At 32.8% G+C, this 19512-nt stretch overlaps 1 protein-coding gene across 1 annotated transcript; it reads left to right on the forward strand.

The window, feature by feature from the left end:
• The first annotated feature begins 1902 nt into the window (after nt 1–1902).
• On the forward strand, nt 1903–19098 carry LOC110650730 (pumilio homolog 6, chloroplastic). The gene is made up of 10 exons (XM_021805843.2): nt 1903–2059; nt 3064–3728; nt 3906–5311; nt 5393–5534; nt 5636–5743; nt 11895–12107; nt 12210–12320; nt 14820–15014; nt 17341–17512; nt 18689–19098. The coding sequence occupies exons 2-10, from the start codon at nt 3135–3137 to the stop codon at nt 18703–18705; spliced, it is 2958 nt and encodes a 985-aa protein (XP_021661535.2). The 5' UTR covers nt 1903–2059; nt 3064–3134; the 3' UTR covers nt 18706–19098.
• Nucleotides 19099–19512: the final 414 nt, after the last annotated feature.

A 19512-nucleotide genomic window follows, 5' to 3' on the forward strand; every position in this document is an offset into this window, starting at 1 on the left:
ATAGATATAAATTCAATTTCAATTCAGCTTCAAGTAAATAACTATAATTGAACCAAAAATATTAAAATAGGTTAAGTATAGCTCTTATCAATTCAATTCAAGACCCCAAGATTGTGCATAGCCCTATCATTGACAATTACTTGCTTGGGTGATGATTGAACATCATATTGATTGGCTGATGACAAAACTTTATTGTAATTGATTTTCTTTTCAAACAATTTGATACCTAAAGGAGCAAATATATTCAATAGAATGCAATGTTCAAGCACACTTAAATTGAGAATTGATATTATAATATAACAATTAACATAACTTTTTTTTTAATTTTTATATTGATAAATTTGTTATTGACTCCAACTTTTCAATAATCAAATATCAATTACTTTTTAAATTATTCAAAATTTGATATTAAAATAGAAATTACATATAACTTTTATTAATTCAATTGGACAATAAATTCTAAACGTTTACATTATTTCATGATTATGATTAAACATTCTACTCTTCGACAATAAAGTCCAAACTTTTAACATTGGACACAAAAGCAAAACTAAATGAGAAAAGTTAAGGGTAAAATACAATTTCATTCTTGAGTTTCGGTAAAACCTATAAATTAATTCTTATATTTCAAAATAAAACAATTTACGGTATGTTTAATATCATTGTAAGTTTTTTATTTTTTAAAAGCCGAAAACTATATTTAGTTTTTTAGTTATTGGTTTTTAAAAATTGTTTTTATCGAAATTCTTTTGAATTTTTTGATGTCATTATAGAATCAATAAAAATACTCACATATTTTTTACACATTTAAAAAAATTATAAATATATCAATTTCATTACATTTAACGATACTATTAAAAAAAGGAATGATTAAAAATTTTATTCAGAATTAAACTTCGTTTGTTTTACAAAAAATGACTTATATTTAAAAAATATTTTTTTTAAAAATATTTTCTATAAAAATTATTTTTTGTTGTTTAGTTGTAATATTAAATTAATAATATTTATTTATTTTATATATAAAATTCATTTTTCTTAAAAATGACTCAATTTTCTTTTGATCAGAAAATTTTTTCCGTTGACTAATTTTTATGAGTGCTCATAAATATCAAAAAATATAAAAAATATTTTTCAAGAAATATTTTTCACGAAACAAGCATAGCCTTATATTCATAATTTTTATACAAGTTCAATTAAAAATCATTATCTAATTACTATAACTATTAAATAATATATATAAGTTTAAAGAAGGAAAATAGAAAAGATATCCTTCTTAAAAAAAATCTAAAAAACAATTGCAGTATCTAATGGTAGAGTGGCACGTGGCCACAATAATGCATTTACTTATTAAAAATTACTTTTAATTATATATATAAATTGTTTATTCATCTAATTTTTTTTTAATTAATATTAATTTTAATAAAAATAATTAAAATATTATTTATTATACTTTCAATTTGAAATAATTAAGTTCATAATATTTTTATTTTATTAATAAAATAATTACTTGATTTACACTTTATATTTAAGACTTTATTCATTTCTTAGAAAATAATTTATATGTAAAAATATTATTTAATTATTATTTTAATTTAAAAAATAAAAATTATTTTTTAAAAAAATTAATTTTTATAAAAATAATTTAATTTTTTTAATCAAAAATATTTTTTATTAATTTATTTTTTAAAAATTTTAAATATAAAAAAAATATCATTCTAAAATAAATAGAGCCTAAAAGTAAATATATTTTATATTTATTATATAATATATTTTATTAAACTCGTTTTATAAGGTGCGTCCTGCTTTTTTCCACAGCCACTTTTGCCACATGTCCGTCTCAAACCAGCCTGAAATAGCAAAAACATTGACTGGCAATAGCACTTTTCCTATTCAAACCAACAAATATTTTTAAAATCCCCTGACTCAAACTAAACTCATCATTCTAGAGCTAATCTCTCTCCCTCTCTCGGCGCAGCAAAACGCTCTGTGTCTGTATACGTCTCTCTCTCTAGAAAGAATCTAGGGTTCTCAACAGTGAATCTTCCTCATCACTTGCTAGGTAAGAGAATCTTCACTGTTTCGTTAGGGTTTTCAATAGTCAAGTTCTTGTCTTTACTTCTTCTCTACCTCTGTGCTTCGTGCTTTCTGTGGAACCTGTGTAATATCTTTCATGGGTTGTTATTTATTTGTTTATTTGCTTCCGTTTATGTTCCCTTCAACTGGGTTGTTATTTTTTATTGTTCTAACTGTATGTCTATTTGAATGTTTGAGGATGACTGTGATTCTGTTTAGGCTTTTGTTTATGCTGTATAGGTCGATTAGCATGCCCTGATTGGTTCCTGGGAAATTAGTGATAAGAGAAAAGGAAAGTTTGCAGCTTTTATGCCTGATTTTGGGAAAAAAGGAGTAACTCATTTGAACTGTGTAGAGTGGGAGTGTTGGTTACTGTAGGTTGGAAGTTTTTGTTTTCCTTCATTTGCTTGCCTTCTCTCATCAACCAAACCAAAGGTCAAATTTTGTAGACTCTTGTTGATTATTTCCAGCTGTTTTATTTGCTCATTTGCTTGATATCGTTTCTTTGACTTTAAGAGCACATTTTCATTTATTTTTGTGCCCTGAACTTGAAATTTCTTAATTCTATACTCCAAGAAGTCTCACTGCATCCATTTGTCACAAATTTGCCTGTTTCTCTTGTTAATATGCATAGGGTCAGGTTTGTTAGCTAAGGGTGCGCACACATGGAGATATATAGTTTATGCTTTTCTTGAATTTTTGTTGAACTACTAGCTACCTGTCTCTGAAACAAACAATCCAGTTCTCTATTAGCATATTTTGATTGAGAACAACTCACTGTTAGTGGTTCTTTGTGTAAATATTCCATATGACTCCTAATAGGATTGGGTTTCGGTTATTGATGCTGTAGACTTGGATCTTATTCTGTTGATTTTATTTTGTCGTTTCTAACTATTTCTTTTAAGTGTATACTTTTTCTCTCTTTCAATTCCCCCTTTTTTCTTGTCATTTTGCTTTAAGAATAATGATAAATTGATGGCTTACTTTCAGGGGGACTATGTGGGATATTCTGTTACTCGCTGATTAGGATTAGATAGAGGGCATAACAATATTTTAGTAATATGGCAACTGAGAGCCCGCTTAGAATGCCCTCCCACAGTGAGGCTGCAACTTTTGCACCGTCAACTCCTAACATGGCTATGGAGGACCTAGGATTGCTCAGGAAGGGTCAAAAGTTCCGTGGCAATGGGAGAGACACAGCCCCCAATCGAAGTGGTAGTGCGCCTCCCAGCATGGAAGGTTCATTTCTAGCCATAAATAACCTCATTTGCCAGCAGAGCTCTAACTTGGAGAATTTAAGTAATGCTCTTCAAAACTCTGAGTCAGAGAAGCAATCATATTTGGCTTTTTATGATTCCGATGTGAACCCAAACCCCAGACTTCCTACACCTCCCATTGCTAGGGAGAATCGACATATGAGATGCGATGTTGGTAGATTTGGAAATAATTGGGGGCTGACTTCAATAGATGACAGTGGTGACAATTCCCTGCATTTCTCACAAGTTACCCTTTCTACGCACAAGGAAGAGTATGAAGATGATCACTCATCCCATCAACCCTTTGATGATTTGGTTGACCGGACAAATGGGTTTTGGTCTGGAGAGGACACCTCTTCATTGGTAGGCCAATCCAGAAGCTTGGTTGATTTAATTGAGGTAGGGAATTTGCTGATGATTTCATTCATTGAACTGTGTCTATTTCTCTGACAAGATGTTACTTTGCCTGGATAAATTTCGGGTGGAAATTCCACAGTTGACTTAAAATTTATCGCCCATTGCTTATATATGTGTTCTTTTCCAATTGCATGACTAAAAAATTCATAATTATTTCAGGAAGATTACCCTTGCACTTCACCTGTACATAATCAGTCTCACTCCTTAAGTTCTGGAACAACAGATGAAGCAGCCGATCATGATGTGGCTTCCAGTTCTTTGCATAATCCACCTGTTGGTACATCAAATGCTGTGGCATCAACTCTAGGCGCAGATAGGGTTGGCTTATCTTTGAATGCTGATCCCTCAACTGCTCCTGTTTCTAGCTTATCCCCTCTTAAATGTACAGGAACCACAAAACCCTTACAAACACTTCGTAAAGGAAATTTAAGAATTGCAGATTCTATCATCATTGAATCTGGAATGAGAGATCTTAATATATCTAGCCTTCCAGTTTCCAAAGACCAAAAATATCAGCAGCAAATGCAACACAGCTACCAGGGTAATGTACTGCAACATCAAGTACAACAACAACAGAACAACTCATTTCAAGTTCAAAGTGTCAAGTCTCAAATGAGTTCTCAAGGACTAAATTCCACATACATTGGCATGGATCAGTTTCTACGTGGCCCTTCAAAGTTCTCGGCAGAGGTGCAGCCAGTACTGCAATCATCTGGGTTTACGCCTCCTCTTTATGCATCTGCTGCAGCTTACATGACTTCTCCAAACCCATTTTACTCTAATCTACAGCCTCCTGGATTATATTCTCCGCAATATGGTGTGGGAGGATATGCTTTGAGTTCAGCTGCTGTTCCTCCATTTGTTGCTGGATATCCTCCTCATGGTGCTATTCCAATGGTTTTCGATGGGCCTGCTAGTCCAAACTTTGGTGCCCGCATGCCTGGGACTTCAACTGGAGGGAGCATTGCTCATGGAACTGATATGCAACATTGGAACAAATTTTATGGACAGCTTGGATACCCAACACAAACTCCTTTTACTGATCCTGCACATTCACGATACTATCAGCAGGTTTATGGACCTGCGTATAATATTTCTGGTCAATTTGATCCTCTGGCTTCTGGAATTGGGTTTATTGGGAGCCAAAATAGTGCTCCTGACACAAAGAAAGGATCTGAAGTTACTGCTGGCTCAGATGAGAAGAAATTGCATCACCAGATCAGTGGTGTGAATGACCTGTACCAAGGTAGAGGGGGGATAATTAGTCATTATATTGAGAGCCCATCAAACATGGGTATATTGATGCAGTACCCATCATCCCCACTTGCTAGTCCAGTTTTGCCAGCATCCCCTGTTGGGGGAACGGGGAGTTCTGGAGTGAGAAATGAGCTGAGGTTCCCACCAGGGACTGGTAGATATGCAGCTGCATATTCTGGATGGCAAGGTCAAAGAGGATCAGAAAGTTTTAATGACACAAAAATATATAATTTTATTGAGGAGTTGAAATCTGGCAAAGGTCGCAGATTTGAGCTATCTGATATTGCTGGGAATATTGTTGAATTTAGGTAAGTTCTCATTGTGTTTTATTTCCTTTGTTTTATTTCTTTGTGTTGGAAAGTCAAGTGATGGAGACTTTTAAACTTCAGTGCTGATCAACATGGGAGTCGATTTATTCAGCAGAAGTTAGAGACTTGTAGTCCTGAAGAAAAGGCATCTGTATTTAAGGAAGTTCTTCCATTTGCTCCCAAATTAATGACTGATGTTTTTGGCAATTATGTCATCCAGAAGGTGTGCGTTTGAAATATACGTTTCTTTTGTTTAAGGTTTACCCACCCAGTCTGCTGGCTATGCTAATTGTGTTAATTTTCGTCTCTTTTGTTTACTCCTAGTTTTTTGAGTATGGAAGCCCTGAACAAAGAAAGGAACTTGCTAATCAGCTTACTGGTCAGATTTTGCCTCTAAGTCTGCAGATGTATGGTTGCCGTGTAATCCAGAAGGTATGGTCAATCTTGCCTTGTATCTATATTGCATTGGTGTCGCCATGTGTTTTATTTAATTTTCTTTAGTGATTTTCATTTCCTGTCCATCCTTGACCATTTGCATAGTTTCTCTACTTGGCCTTTTTTATGTTTCTTTTTTTAAAAAAAAAAAAAAATTAGCAATGATTCTGGATTAGAGTTTTGGAGATATTTCTTGTAGCAGTTTTCACCATTCTATGTACTTACCATTATTTGCTGCGAAGAAAAGAAATTTTATATTTCTTTCAATTGTTGTCAGTGTACTGGTTGGGTTGGAATTGTAAGTGGGTACCTATGAAATTTAGCACTGTTAGATTTTTTGGATTATGTACACCTTTTCCTAGGTTAGGAGAAAGTATGAACATTGTGGGGACTGGGGGGCAATTAACCATTCACACTATTGACTATACTATGATGTAAATCTCATCCAGCTGAATATGATAAAGAGTATTTGCCATCATATGTCCAGAAAATTTCAGATTCTGGTCATATTTTTAAATGATTATTCACAATAGTGTTGAAATTTAATTTAGTCTGGGTTACTATGTAGGCATCTGCAGTTACCAGTATGAGGTGTTTCTATATCAATTATCAACACATGGACTGTATATGGGACTTTTGTGGTTTTGCTGTTTTGGTGGTTTCACCTTTGGATTAATCTTGTGAGCCTAAATTAGCAAAGCTGATTCTTAGTAGCCATCCATTCAAGCAGGACTTTTGACTCTAAAATGTTCTATAAGTTCTGTTTCTTTCCCTTTAAAAGGCATCCTTTATCTCTTATTTTTAGATTGAGGTGCATTTTGTTTATTAAAACAGGCTGCTAACTCCATGGCATTTTCTATTATTAGAATTCAGTACAGGAACAAAAGTGAGTGAGAGAGAGAGAGAGAGAGAGAGAGAGAGAGAGAGGGGAGGAGAAATTTAGGCGGTAGTAAGCAACTGTAACAGTTATGATTATGGTACCTCTGGAACATGAGATGTCATGTGTGGGAATTATAGTAATACGATTTAGATTGAATAAAAGCCAAATCCTTCTGACGTATATTCTATGTAGTCATATTAATACATAATAGGAAGATGATATACCTATAACAATTTAAGAATTATATTCCATATAAAATTAGGAAATTTAAGAGTTTTATTCTTTAGAAATTTTATTCTTATTAGATCTATTATTTCGGAATTTTATCATTTCTTATTTTATTTTGGTTTAATTTAGTATTCCTAATAAGGATTGAATTAGGGTTCTAAAATCCTAATGTGATTGGGACTCATAATTCTATAAATAAGAGCTAGGATTTCTATTGTTATTAGAGAAGGTTTGTTAGGATAATTTTTATGAGATCGATAATATCTTGATAGTTAGTTCTCTCTTTAAAGGATTGGTCCTTGATTTCTCTTAGTTCTTTATTCTTCTTTGTTTGTTTTACATCAATTTTGATATCAGAGCCCAATTTCACTCTAAAGCATCCGCAAACATTCAAACCTTCTACTGTTATCTTCCTCACCTCGAAATTCCTTAGTTACTGTTTAAAAAAAAAATTTACAAAACCATAAACAGAGTCTCCGAAAGGAATCAAGCAGTACCGATCAACAAACCAAGGAGTACCAATTGCCTTCTCCTTCACCAACCACCGTTCGACAATCAGAACAACCCCACACCACTGCCAAAATACTTGTCGGCCTGTGGCGAGTCCAAAGGTGCCATTCCAGTCGCTAGAAAATGGCTTGAACTCCAGATTTGATCGGATTGGATTTCTACCCGAATATCAACCCGCTAGAATTTCAGATTTTCCGTCCATCTGACCCTCCCCAGCCCTTCTCCAGTGGCCAATCTGCCCATCTTTGTAGTCGGAACTGCTATCCAACTTCCCAACTGCAAAAATCCATTGGGTCAAGTCAAGGAATCTGCTGAATTCAATTTTTTTTTATGAAAATGACTCCTAAATTGCTAAAATTTCAGTTTTCTTCAATAAGGTATGCTTCTTAAATTTGAAATCTTAATATGAATTAAAAGATTACAAGATGATATTGATGATACTAAGGTACAAGATGAGTTATGGGATACAATTCAAAGAATACAAGATAAAATTGATGATTATTATGAACAACTTGATGAAGTGTGTTATTTGATCGATTTGTATGGAGGTCTTAACTATGCTCCTTGTGGTTTATTTGACGAGTATCAAAATATTCAACTAATCTTATAATATAGGAGAAATCACTTGAAGAATGTAAGAATGAGTATCATGATCAACAGGTTTATCAAAAGTTAAGGATAAAGAACTAGAAGAATTTGAAGCATGGAAAGAAACACATTTGTTCTAATTGAGAGAACAGTTTGATACAGTAAAAAGTATTGAAAATATTAAGGCAAAAAGTCTTGAAAAAGCAAGCCAACAACAAGAGAAGCTTGAATTTGAAAAGCAACTTGAGGTTGAAGATGAAATTGAAGAGGAGCAACATGAAGAACCTGAAGATTTGAGTCTTGAACATTCACATGTTGAAGAACCTATTCTAGAGCAAGAAGTTGATGAAAATGCACAAGCAATGCCTGAGGAGGAAAAAATAGCAGAACAAAGAAGATCACTCTATGGAAACTTCAATAGAGATTGAAGAAAATCAAGTTATTCCTAATAATCTGAAGAGCCTTTTAACGGTTAATAAGCTTATTTTATTTGTCCAGATCCTTTTAGAGATGCAAAGGAAAGCATGAAGTGCTTGATTTCAAGTTTGTTGCCACTATATAATAATGAAGAGTTGATCGTTTTCCTAATGCAGTTTCTGAGTTTCTCGCACTTCAAGGCTTGAGGACGAGTTTTTTCCAACTACGGGAGAATAATGTAGAATAGGAAGATATGTCCCTAATACAATTCTAATGCAATTTAGGAATTATATGCCATGTAAATTTAGAAAATTTAAGAGTTCTATTTTTTAGAAATTTTATTCTTATTAGGCCTATTATTTAGGAATTTTATTATTTCCTAGTTAATTTTGGTTTTTTTAAGTATTCCTAATTAGGATTGAATTAGGGTTCTAAAATCCTAATATGATTGGGATTCTTAATTCTATAAATAAGACCTAGGGTTTCTATTGTTATTAGGGAAGCTTTGTTATGACAATTTTTATAAGATCAATAATATCTTGAGAATTAGTTCTCTCTTTCAAGGATTGATCTTTGATTTCTCCTTCTTCTTGGTTCTTTCCCTTTGTTCTGCATCACATATGATATGAGTTGGCTTGCATTTCTAATGTGGAGGTGATGATTTAACTTTTCTGTACTTATATGTGGAATTGACTAGTGGGGAACTAAAAGAGGAGGGGAGAACAGGAGATGAGGGAAGGGAAGCTTGGGGAAATAAGGGAAGGAAGAATGTTGAGTAAATTAAAAAAAAAAAAAAAAAAAAAGGAAAAGGATAGCAGTGATGGAGAGGCAGTAATTTTGTAAGTTATGCTTCCATAGCAGCTCTAAATGTCAAGGAATATAAAAGGTGCCCTTGATGCAAGCACGAAAAGTCCATTACACAACTGGAAATGGAAATAAGACTCTAGACTTAATTCTATTTATAACTCAACAAGGTTCTTCTACTTAATATTATAGGATCGGTTTTATTGCTGTTATTTGAACTTCTCATTTGCATGCATGTAGGGTTATTGGAACATAAAGTGCAGGCCAAATTTCTCAAAAAGCCATGTCATCAGTCATTCTTTGCACTTTTAGTAGGAAATGGCATCCTCTGTCTGTCTTTGTTTTGGCAGGATAGGGGCGCTAATTAGGTTCTTTTGCTTCTGATCAATGATCAATGTGGTACCAAATGACAAGGGCTTTGATTTTACCCTGTTTTTGTAACATTGGTTATCTATGGTGAAGTATTATTGTTTTGCCCTTGCTGGGTAATTTTCTTGGATTAGGATTTGTGTTGATGGGTTTTGGGTGGTTGTCCAGGAAATTTTCTTCTGTTGTTTTTGACAGCATACAAATTTATGGATCCTTCCTGACCCTTGCAATGCTGTGAGTATCACACACTAAGGGAACCGTATTACAAAGTGTTAAGATAATGGAATCGAAGACGGTCTCATAATTGGATTAAACTGTACAGAGTCAGACACCTTTATCTTGAATTGTTTTACAAAATTTTCAAAAGGACTCGTATCAACTTTGAATACAATTTTAACCATCATAATAATCTTCTATATCTCGTGAAAATATAGTCAAAGAAATTGCTTATTGTAAGCAGTCATTTTTAAGAAAATCATATTTTTATAGTAATGGGTAATAATGCTAGATTATTTAAAAAAACTGAGAAAAAAGTAACAAATAAGGGTTGATGGTCTAAATAAAAAATTATAAAAAATTAAAAGAAATAATCTTTGAAATAATTTGTGTTAAAAATTATAATCACTATTTATATACAAGTCTAAAAGTAAAAATCTAAATACAAATTCAAACGGAACCCTACTATGCATTAGGGCTTAAAAAATAGATTAAGCTTTAGTTTTGGTTTACATGAAATGCTCCAAACTGTTTTCTGCTTTTGTTGCTAGTTTGCTACTTGAAAATAGAATATTAGGATGTCCAAGATAACCATAATGTGTCATTTGGATGGTTATGTGGATTAGTCCAAGAAACCATCCTGTCTCTCTTGCTTTCTTACACACAAACAACGGAGACATGCATGCACAAAGAAATGATAGTACTTTTGTCTCTTGTGAGTTTTCCAGAAGCTTATTAAAGTTACAATACATGTTTCCAATTTCTCTTTTCATACTTTTTCTGTACTAGTGAAAGAGAAGCTCTAGTGAAGTTTTAGTAATGGTAATGTTGGATTAAAAAAAAAAGGGCTTATTTTTCACACATTATGAGACCCAAAAAAAAGAAGAAAATAAATTACAGATGCTAGTATTTGATGTGTTGATCACTCAACATATATGCTAAATGCTAGTGGGCTGTCATTTTGGTCCTGAAAATTGCATGGAATATATAAAACTGTTTGCTCCATGAGGGTAGAGAGAGCCCTATCCTTGAGCTTTAGAAGTTCAATGATTCTTGATCTGTAAAGTTTTTTTTTTTTTTTTTTTTCTGGTGGTCTTTTGTTGTGAATTATTCAGTAAGAGTGCTTTTAGGTATGGTTCTTTTCGTGCTCAGAGTTGTTGCTGTGGTATTCTTCATCTCATTTAGTGATTTCCATATGTATTGGCATTCTAACTGGGTGTATATAAGTGAAGGGGATAGATTGAGGATAGGAATAGTTTTTTGGACTAGAAATTTTTTCACCATTTATTGTAGAAGAAGATAGACACTTTTGAATGTATAGTTGGGATTTTGCAGCTACCAAGTTTCCCAATGGTATATGTGCCCTGTTTGTCATAATCATACTGTACTCCTGGCTATTTGTGCGGTGTGGATCTTTTGGTGATCTTTTTGTTGCAAATATTAGTACTTATTAACCAGCTGGTATGTAGGTTGCGGTTTCTGTAAATATTCGTGTTATTCCATGTTCCAGGTTAAAGTTTGGTTCTCTTTTTTGTTAGTAGACTTGCAAAAACTTTTTTTTTTTTTCTTCCATTTTCTCTGATTTGTTGTGCATGATTGCAGTGTTCTATTCTTTTCTTTTGGGTGGTGGTGGTCCTGTGTTGTTTTTTGTGGTAACCCTCATATTCTTTAATTGGGGGTTTTTGTTGTTAAATGATTGGCTTAGAGACCGAAGCATTCAAACTTTGTTTTTGGTCTGACTGCTTGCATTATTTGTGCATGGTTTAGAAAGAATTTGCAGCTTTATCTAATCTTTTTATTAGACGAAATTGATCAGCTTTGAACTGTATAGGTCAAAACCTTCATAGGCTGTGCCTACTTGTGAAGAGCAAAAGCAATTTGCCAATTGGAAGTGTGAAGTCACTAATACGATCACTCTGGACAACAGAATGTTGCAGCTGTCAGTAAAAGATGATTTTTGCTAGTATCAGGCAGTTAATGAATGTTGTAGAAAACCTACCAGAATAATGCTTAAACGCATTTTTATTTATTGTTTTTGCTTGTCAGATCTCTTACTGAACTGAATGTTAGCTTTCCTGTCTGGAACTATAATTTATATATAAATTTGAGATTTATTTTGATATTATTGTGGTTTAGGCATTGGAAGTAATTGAGCTTGATCAGAAATCACAACTTGTTCTTGAACTGGATGGACATGTTATGCGTTGTGTACGTGATCAAAATGGCAATCATGTGATACAGAAGTGTATTGAGAGCATTCCAACAGAGAAAATTGGCTTCATAATTTCTGCATTTCGTAGTCATGTTGCAGCACTTTCTATGCATCCTTATGGTTGCCGTGTCATACAGGTATATTATTGTGTTGGCAGCACTGTGCACATTTTCCTTATATCTCCTTTGGTTATCTGTGAAAATAGGCTATTAAACTTAGATGTCTATGATTTATTGTAGAGAGTTCTAGAGCGCTGTACAGATGAGCTGCAATGTCAGTTTATAGTTGATGAGATTTTGGATTCTGTCTGTGAACTTGCTCAGGATCAGTATGGCAATTATGTGACTCAGGTCAGTTTTTATCTTGTGCCGTGTCACCAGGAATTTTTCTCCAATTATAACTCCAAAAATACTGTTATGGGTAATGTAAATGCATTCTATAAGAACTATTCTTCAGTTTCATCCCTTGCAAACTTAGTAACATTTCAATCCATCTTGTTATGTTACTGGCATGGTGCTCATACATCATATAATGAGCTTATACCTAAGCTTGAAAAGAACAATTACTGGGTGGCTTGTGGGGGAATCCTGCTTCCCCAGGGAAAAAAGAATGAAAGAATTAAAGGAAGGAAAAAAAAAAGTGAAGTAGAGGAATTTGCCTTAAATAATGTAATCATTTTCTAAGAAATAGAAATTTACCCAACTCGAAGTGTTGTGGTATAGGAGGAAGGTTTAAGCCTCATGAAAGGAAATAATGATGTACACATAACCAACCATTTTCTGTCTCCAAGCAGGGGGATCATTTTTGGAATAGACTTGAATTTGTCAACCTCTTTTTGTTTAGGATTCTTTTGAAGGCTATTCGTAAATACTTCATCAAGAACTCAGCTTTGATTAACTTCAATTATGTCGTACATTGTTCCTTTTATTTGGTTAGTCATCGTCTTTTTTCTTTTTATAGCATGTGAGGAGGATGTTAGTCATAGGATTAAAGCCGGATGGTTGAAGTGGAGATGTGCCACTGGAGTTTTATGTGATCGCAAGATTCCCAATAAGTTGAAAGAAAAATTTTACCGTACAGCCATACGACCGACTATGTTATATGGTAGTGAGTGTTGGGCATTGAAAGAGTTGTATGCGTCTAAGATAAGAGTTGCAGAGATGAGAATGTTAAGGTGGATGAGTGGCCATACTAGACTAGATAAAGTCCGTAATGAGAGTATTAGAGAAAAGGTAGGAGTGGTACCAATTGAGGATAAGTTGAGAGAAGGGAGATTGAGGTGGTTTGGTAATGTGAAGCGTAAACATACGGAGGCTCCAGTTAGACAAGTAGAGCGCATTAGGTTAGAGGATAGAAAGAAAAAAAGGGGTAGACCTAAATTGACTTGGAGGAGAGTAGTACAACATGACCTAGAAGCATTACAAATTTCTGAGGATTTAACCCAAAATCGTTTAGAGTGGAGAAAGCGAATCCATATAGCCGACCTCAAATTTTTGGGATAAAGGCTTAGTTGAGTTGAGTTGATTTGAGTTGAGTTGAGTATAGCATGTTTAGTTACAATATTTGTAGGTTTTCTTATCAAAAATAAAATCAATTAAAGTTAGGTACAAATTACCTTTTAAAGATTTGCCCTGTTTTTGCATCTTCTATATTCTTAAATTTCTTTAAGTTTCCAAGTATATTGTATTGAAAATTGTCCCGACCATTTTAATATCTTTCATTGTAGTCTCTTTTTCTCACTCAATTTCCTGTTATTGCTCTTAGTATCATTTTAATTGAATCTGCTTGAAACTTTCATGTGGATTACATTAACTAATCCAGATTTTGCCAATTTTTTTTTTGGTACTTTTGAAGAAATAAAATGTTGTAATTGGCATTTTCTTAGCAAAATATGTGCATTACTTAGTAATAATTTATTCGTCACAATATTGTGTTAATCAAAATTTTGATATGGAATTCTGGAAGGTTAAATAATGATGAATTGCCATGAAAAACATTGTGATTAAGTTAAATAGATGTGTTAATTGGTAAGTGTTATTATTAGATTAATTATGTATTAGGAAATAAATTAATGGATACAGATTATAATTGAAATTGAGTTCATGGATTATAATATTTCTTTATATTTAACTAATTGAATTAAATTGGATGCTTAGTTCTTTCCTTTCAAAACCTAGCGTATGCAACATGAGAACATATAGCATTAGTTTGTTATGGTGATGGAAATTAAGATAATATGTTGCTATACAAGACTTATTATTAACATTTGAAGGTGTTTTCTATTATTTTTGCATTAAGTTACTTGATTTTCATGTGCTTCGTATTTTTTTTCTCCCCTTATAAAAAGGTAGAAAGTGATGGGAATTAACAGGTTACATGTTCAGGTGAGGTTACTGTTTATATATAGAGTTGGATCTAGATTTATACCTTGTCAACAAGAAGCATGATGTTGCATTACCAACCTGATCATAAGTGCATTACTGCCTTTGTGCCATCACCAAGTCCATGCTATTTAGTTGGTGATTTGGTTTGTTGACAACTCGAATATGCTTGGCATGTATGGTTGCCTTCTAAAGGCATTTCTAAGGGCTCCAATAAGCAATTAAGCATTCTTGTGTTTTAGGTATGATTTGATAAATAAGTTTCTGGCTAGTTGATATTTAGGATGTAGTTTACTGCTATGATCGCCTTGTTTAATGTAGAATCCAATTTTGTTTTAGGTATGTTTGATGAATAATCTTCTGGCTAGATGATGTTGGAATGTAATTTACTGCAATGACTGCATTTCTTAATGAGAATTCAATGTTTCATTTGTTGGATACTAATTTTAAAACTTGTATGTTTAACAGCATGTGTTGGAGAGAGGAAAATCTCAAGAAAGATGCCAAATTATTAGCAAGTTGTCAGGGCATGTTGTACAACTGAGCCAACATAAATTTGCATCTAATGTTGTTGAGAAATGTTTGGAGTATGGTGGTGCCACTGAACGGGAGCTAATAATTGAGGAAATTCTTGGGCAGAATGAGGGTAATGATAATTTATTGGTAAGTCAAACAAAGCTTTTCTAATATGGCTTAAATTCTTAATCAGATCATCTATGTTGCTGTAGTCACTTTTTGAAGGGTTTTGTGAATAAATATATATATTTTTTTAATTTTTGGAATAATCTATAAATTCACTAGCCAAAGGCATACTATTATATGTAGCAAATTTTATTAAAAAAGTTATAGGAACAGATTTAGGATTTATTAAATATTATGTATTAGATTTTTTTTTTTTTAAATATTATATGTTTTTTTTTTCCTGTGAGGAAACTTTATTTTTTTTTTCCATCAAGTTAATAAATTTTTCGTAATTAACTACTATACAGAAAAAATAATTATTCTATGAAAATTTCATGAGATTAGCTGTATAGTTATGTTAAATCACTTTATTTTCCATAACAAAGTAATTTTACTGTGTATGAAACCAAGTAAATATAAAAGGCACCTATAATTTATAAATAAATTATGCTTCATAAGTTTGCTTTATATAGCAAGAAGAGAGCAGTGATAGCTTTCTCTTTACCAGTAATTCTAAATTCAGTCAAAGTTCTTTCACGGTACAAGGGACAACACTAACAGAAAAATAGGGGTAATTTTTATAGCTCATCCCTAAACTTTCTCCTATGTTTCACTTTCGTTCCTTAACTTTAATTTGTATTAAAAAATCCCCTGAATTTTAATTTTGTTTGGCAAAAATCACTAGAACCTGTTACAGCGGGTTTTCAGGTAAAAAAAAAACCAATAAAATTACTTTTTTATCCTCTTTCCTCTCAAACTAAAAAAGTACTGGTTATTTCAACTATCATATGGACTTATAACAAGAATACCAATGCCATCACAACGATCCCTTTCCTGTAAAGGAGGAGGATTTTTCCATAATTGAAAAGTGCTAAAACTACATTTGTAGGCGTCATACCATAGTTTAAAGGGATTTTTTAATTTGAAAATCCGCTATTGCAAGTTGGAGGGTTTTTTTCAAAAAAACAAAATTAAAATTTAAGAATTTTTTAGTAACAAATTGAAGTTAAGGTACAGAAGTGAAACATGGGGCAAAGTTCAGGGATGGACTATAAAAATTACCTAGAAAATAGGCACTTCACTCTATGAGTTCTAATAATATTTTAAATGCTTCTTTGTGCTATCTCATAGATACCTCGTATGATGTACCGAGTTGTGTTAATATATCTGCTGCTTTGTGACCCGTGGATAATAATTCTACTGTTGAGCATTTGAGCGAGTGTGGCTAGATTATCATTTATGCTCTCTCTCTCTCCAGTTACTATAAGAAGGAACTCTTTTAGTGCCTCGATAATCCTGTGTTCAAGTTTTAGATCTGATGAGGTTTGGTGCTTTGTTAAGAGAAACTAAGTCTGTACTACTTTTTATTTTCTTCTTTGATTGAAAATAAATTGTATATAAGCTTTAAAGAAACATTTATTAATATGCCAAGATATCGTCAACTTCCAGCTTTCAATTGCTTCAATAATGGTTTCCAGAATTGGATTGGCCTGGCTGGTTGGACTGGGTAATTGGGAATCAGGCTAGTGTCTGGTTCAGTTCAAATTTTAAAGTCTTTTACCCAGAAACCTGCAAGAAACCACAAACTGGCTGGGAAACCTGTGAACTGGTCTACCTGGTTGTAGTTCAGGCTAGAAAAGCAAGTCAAACGGGGAGATATAACATCTTCACAAGTTGGGGAGAGCCGTTTAGGCTGCAAAGGAAGTTGCGATACTCCTACCAGAAGTGTTTATATATTTCATTTTCATTATTTATTTTTCAATTTAAAAGACTAAACTTTAATTTCTAAAATGATAATGTGCATACGAGGAATGCATACTATTTTTATTTGTGTTAAATATACTTCTTGTTCTCCAAGCTAAACTTTAACTATTCCTTTTATTATTGTTATAAGGAAATGCAAATTAATCGTCAAAAGAATATTTAATATAATTTGATTTGGTTTTAACTTTTAATACTAATTTACTATTTGATATATACATGTATATGCGTACACTTAACTCTTAAATATATATTATATTTAATTTAGCATAAAAAATATATATATATATTTAATTTAGTCCCTGTTGAACCCTTGACACTCGGCCCTTTGAATTCTCCAGTTTGATGATTGGGCCAGGTTTGAAAACCTTAGCTTTGCGCCCCCAATGATGTTTATTTATTCTGCTTGTGTCCAATAAGGAGCACAATTTTAAGTGCAATGATTTATCTTAATAACTGAGTCAACTTTGTCTCTATTTAGTATTATTCATTTTTGAGGCCGACATTTTACTTTTTAAATTTTTTTTGTCTGGTTTCTATGTGCTAGGTAATGATGAAGGACCAGTTTGCAAATTATGTTGTCCAGAAGATTCTTGATACATGTACTGATACACAGCGAGAAATGTTGCTTAATCGCATAAAAACACATGTGCATGCTCTGAAGAAATATACTTACGGGAAGCACATTGTTGCTCGGTTTGAACAGCAATTTGGAGAAGGTAAGTTCTTTTATAATGTGGCTGGCACTGCATGACACTTCATTGAAAACTCAACTCAATTAAGCCTTTATCCCAACTGCATGACAATTCATTATATATTGTAAATTGAACATCAGGAGAATCCTGTTACCTAGCTTGGATTCAGACGCAATCTTATTTACATCCCTTTCTCCCATGAAAAATAATTCATCTGGTCAAAGCATATCTGATATGGATTCATTAGTATAGATGGGCTAATTTCAAAATGTATAATTGGGCTCAAAGTGATTGGTAGTTATCAATCTTGCTTCACCTTTCCATGGTATTTGGGTAGAGTATATATTATTAGGCAAAATGTTCAATTTCACCCCTGTACTCGTTAGGGAAGTTCAATTTAGCTTATTTTCAACTTTTTGTCCAAATTAACCTAGAATTTTCAATTTAAGCTCAATTTAGCCCAAAAATTAAAATTTATGACCTAAATTTCTTGATTTTTTGGGCTATATTTCTTTATTTCTTAATTTAAATAAAAAATCAAGGAGCTCAAATTCTTTATTTTTTGGGCTAAATTAAGTTTAAATTGAAACTTCTTGGCTAAATTGGACAAAAAGTTAAAAATGGACTAAATTGAACTTCTCCAACAAATATAGGGGTGAATTGATCTTTAAGCCATTCTTATAGGTCAATTTCTCCTTGTAAGTTTTTTTAAGGTGTTAGAATATTGCATATGCATTTTTTGGTTGGAGGAAAAACAGAAAAAAAGCCAATATATCATCCAGTGGGCCTGAATTTTAAGATTCCCAGGCCATAGAAATCTGAGGTTTCCTTTTCAGAAGGGACACCAGTGGTTGGATGAACACAATTGATTAGGGGCTCAGGAATAAGTCTTTTGCCATGTAGTCTATTTTCTTTCTGTTTTTGTGGTTCTAAGTAATAAATTAGTATCACAGTTATATATATATATATATATATATATATACATATGGGGGCTTTTGTTTCATTACCAGAATAAGTAGATCACGATCATTACATGCTGTAGTCCCTCTTGAGTAATAGGGGAAAATCATCGTCATGGAATGGGTCATAGATTCCCCTAATATCCTCACTTTGACATCGGAGGATATGAGTATGGGTATTGAATGTCATTCTTTCCACTTTTGCACTGCCTTTTGAACAATGTTCATCTCCCTTTTGCAGAGAATCAAACATCTTGATCGTGATTCATACATTGGGAATCATCTTTAGAGGCATCTGAATGTGTCGCAACGAGATTTCGCCGGACATCTGAAAGAGAATGGGTTAAGACAGATGGAATGAAGCCGTGCAGTGTCCTTCAACGTGATTGTGTTATGATACGATTGCTTCAGCTTCCACCATTAGTAACAATAGAATGATGCTGTAAGATTGGTAAATATGTGTGCCTTAAAAGGGATTGCTTTTACATTTCATAGCTCAGTAATCCAAATATTTAAAAATTAAAAAAAAAAGAGTAATTTTAGGAGTATAGATTGCAGCAAATCCAAAAGGGAATTATTTGGAAGGAAAAGATTGTTGATGGCTGATGTTGTAAAATTATTTACTAGATTTGTTTGGCTGATTTCTGTTTATATGATAAGTCACAGAAATGTATATATATATATCTATAGCTATTGCACTCCTGAAGAAAAGAAGCTTAGTCATAGAAGTTGTTGGCTAGAAATAGGGATCAAAAATTAAATTACGTTAGCTGATTTTTATTAATAATTTGGAATGAAGTAAATTACGGTCATAAGACCCGGCTGACTTGGGAGGATGATCCGGTGAATCGGCGACTCCGACATAAAATTTCAGTGGGATTTTACTGGGGTTATGTACGGTCATCAGGGATTTTAAATCAAACCAAATTGAATTAAAGGGTCACGTTAAATTAACGAAATTTGGACTAAATGGAATTTATTTTAATGTTTTCGTTTGATTTTGATTTTTTAATAAAAATTACATGGAAATCGAATTGAAATTGTACTAAATTAATTTGATATATA

Source organism: Hevea brasiliensis, chromosome 17, assembly GCF_030052815.1.
Source record: "Hevea brasiliensis isolate MT/VB/25A 57/8 chromosome 17, ASM3005281v1, whole genome shotgun sequence".
In the NCBI taxonomy this organism is placed as follows: Eukaryota; Viridiplantae; Streptophyta; class Magnoliopsida; order Malpighiales; family Euphorbiaceae; genus Hevea; species Hevea brasiliensis.

Bases quoted from the DNA above. Each gene is read 5' to 3' on its own strand.
- LOC110650730 (XM_021805843.2), top strand. From the start codon at position 3,135: ATGGCAACTGAGAGCCCGCTTAGAATGCCCTCCCACAGTGAGGCTGCA. The intron at 5,535-5,635 runs GTGTGCGTTTGA...GTTTACTCCTAG, and splicing joins GCAATTATGTCATCCAGAAG to TTTTTTGAGTATGGAAGCCC. The intron at 12,108-12,209 runs GTATATTATTGT...GATTTATTGTAG, and splicing joins ATGGTTGCCGTGTCATACAG to AGAGTTCTAGAGCGCTGTAC.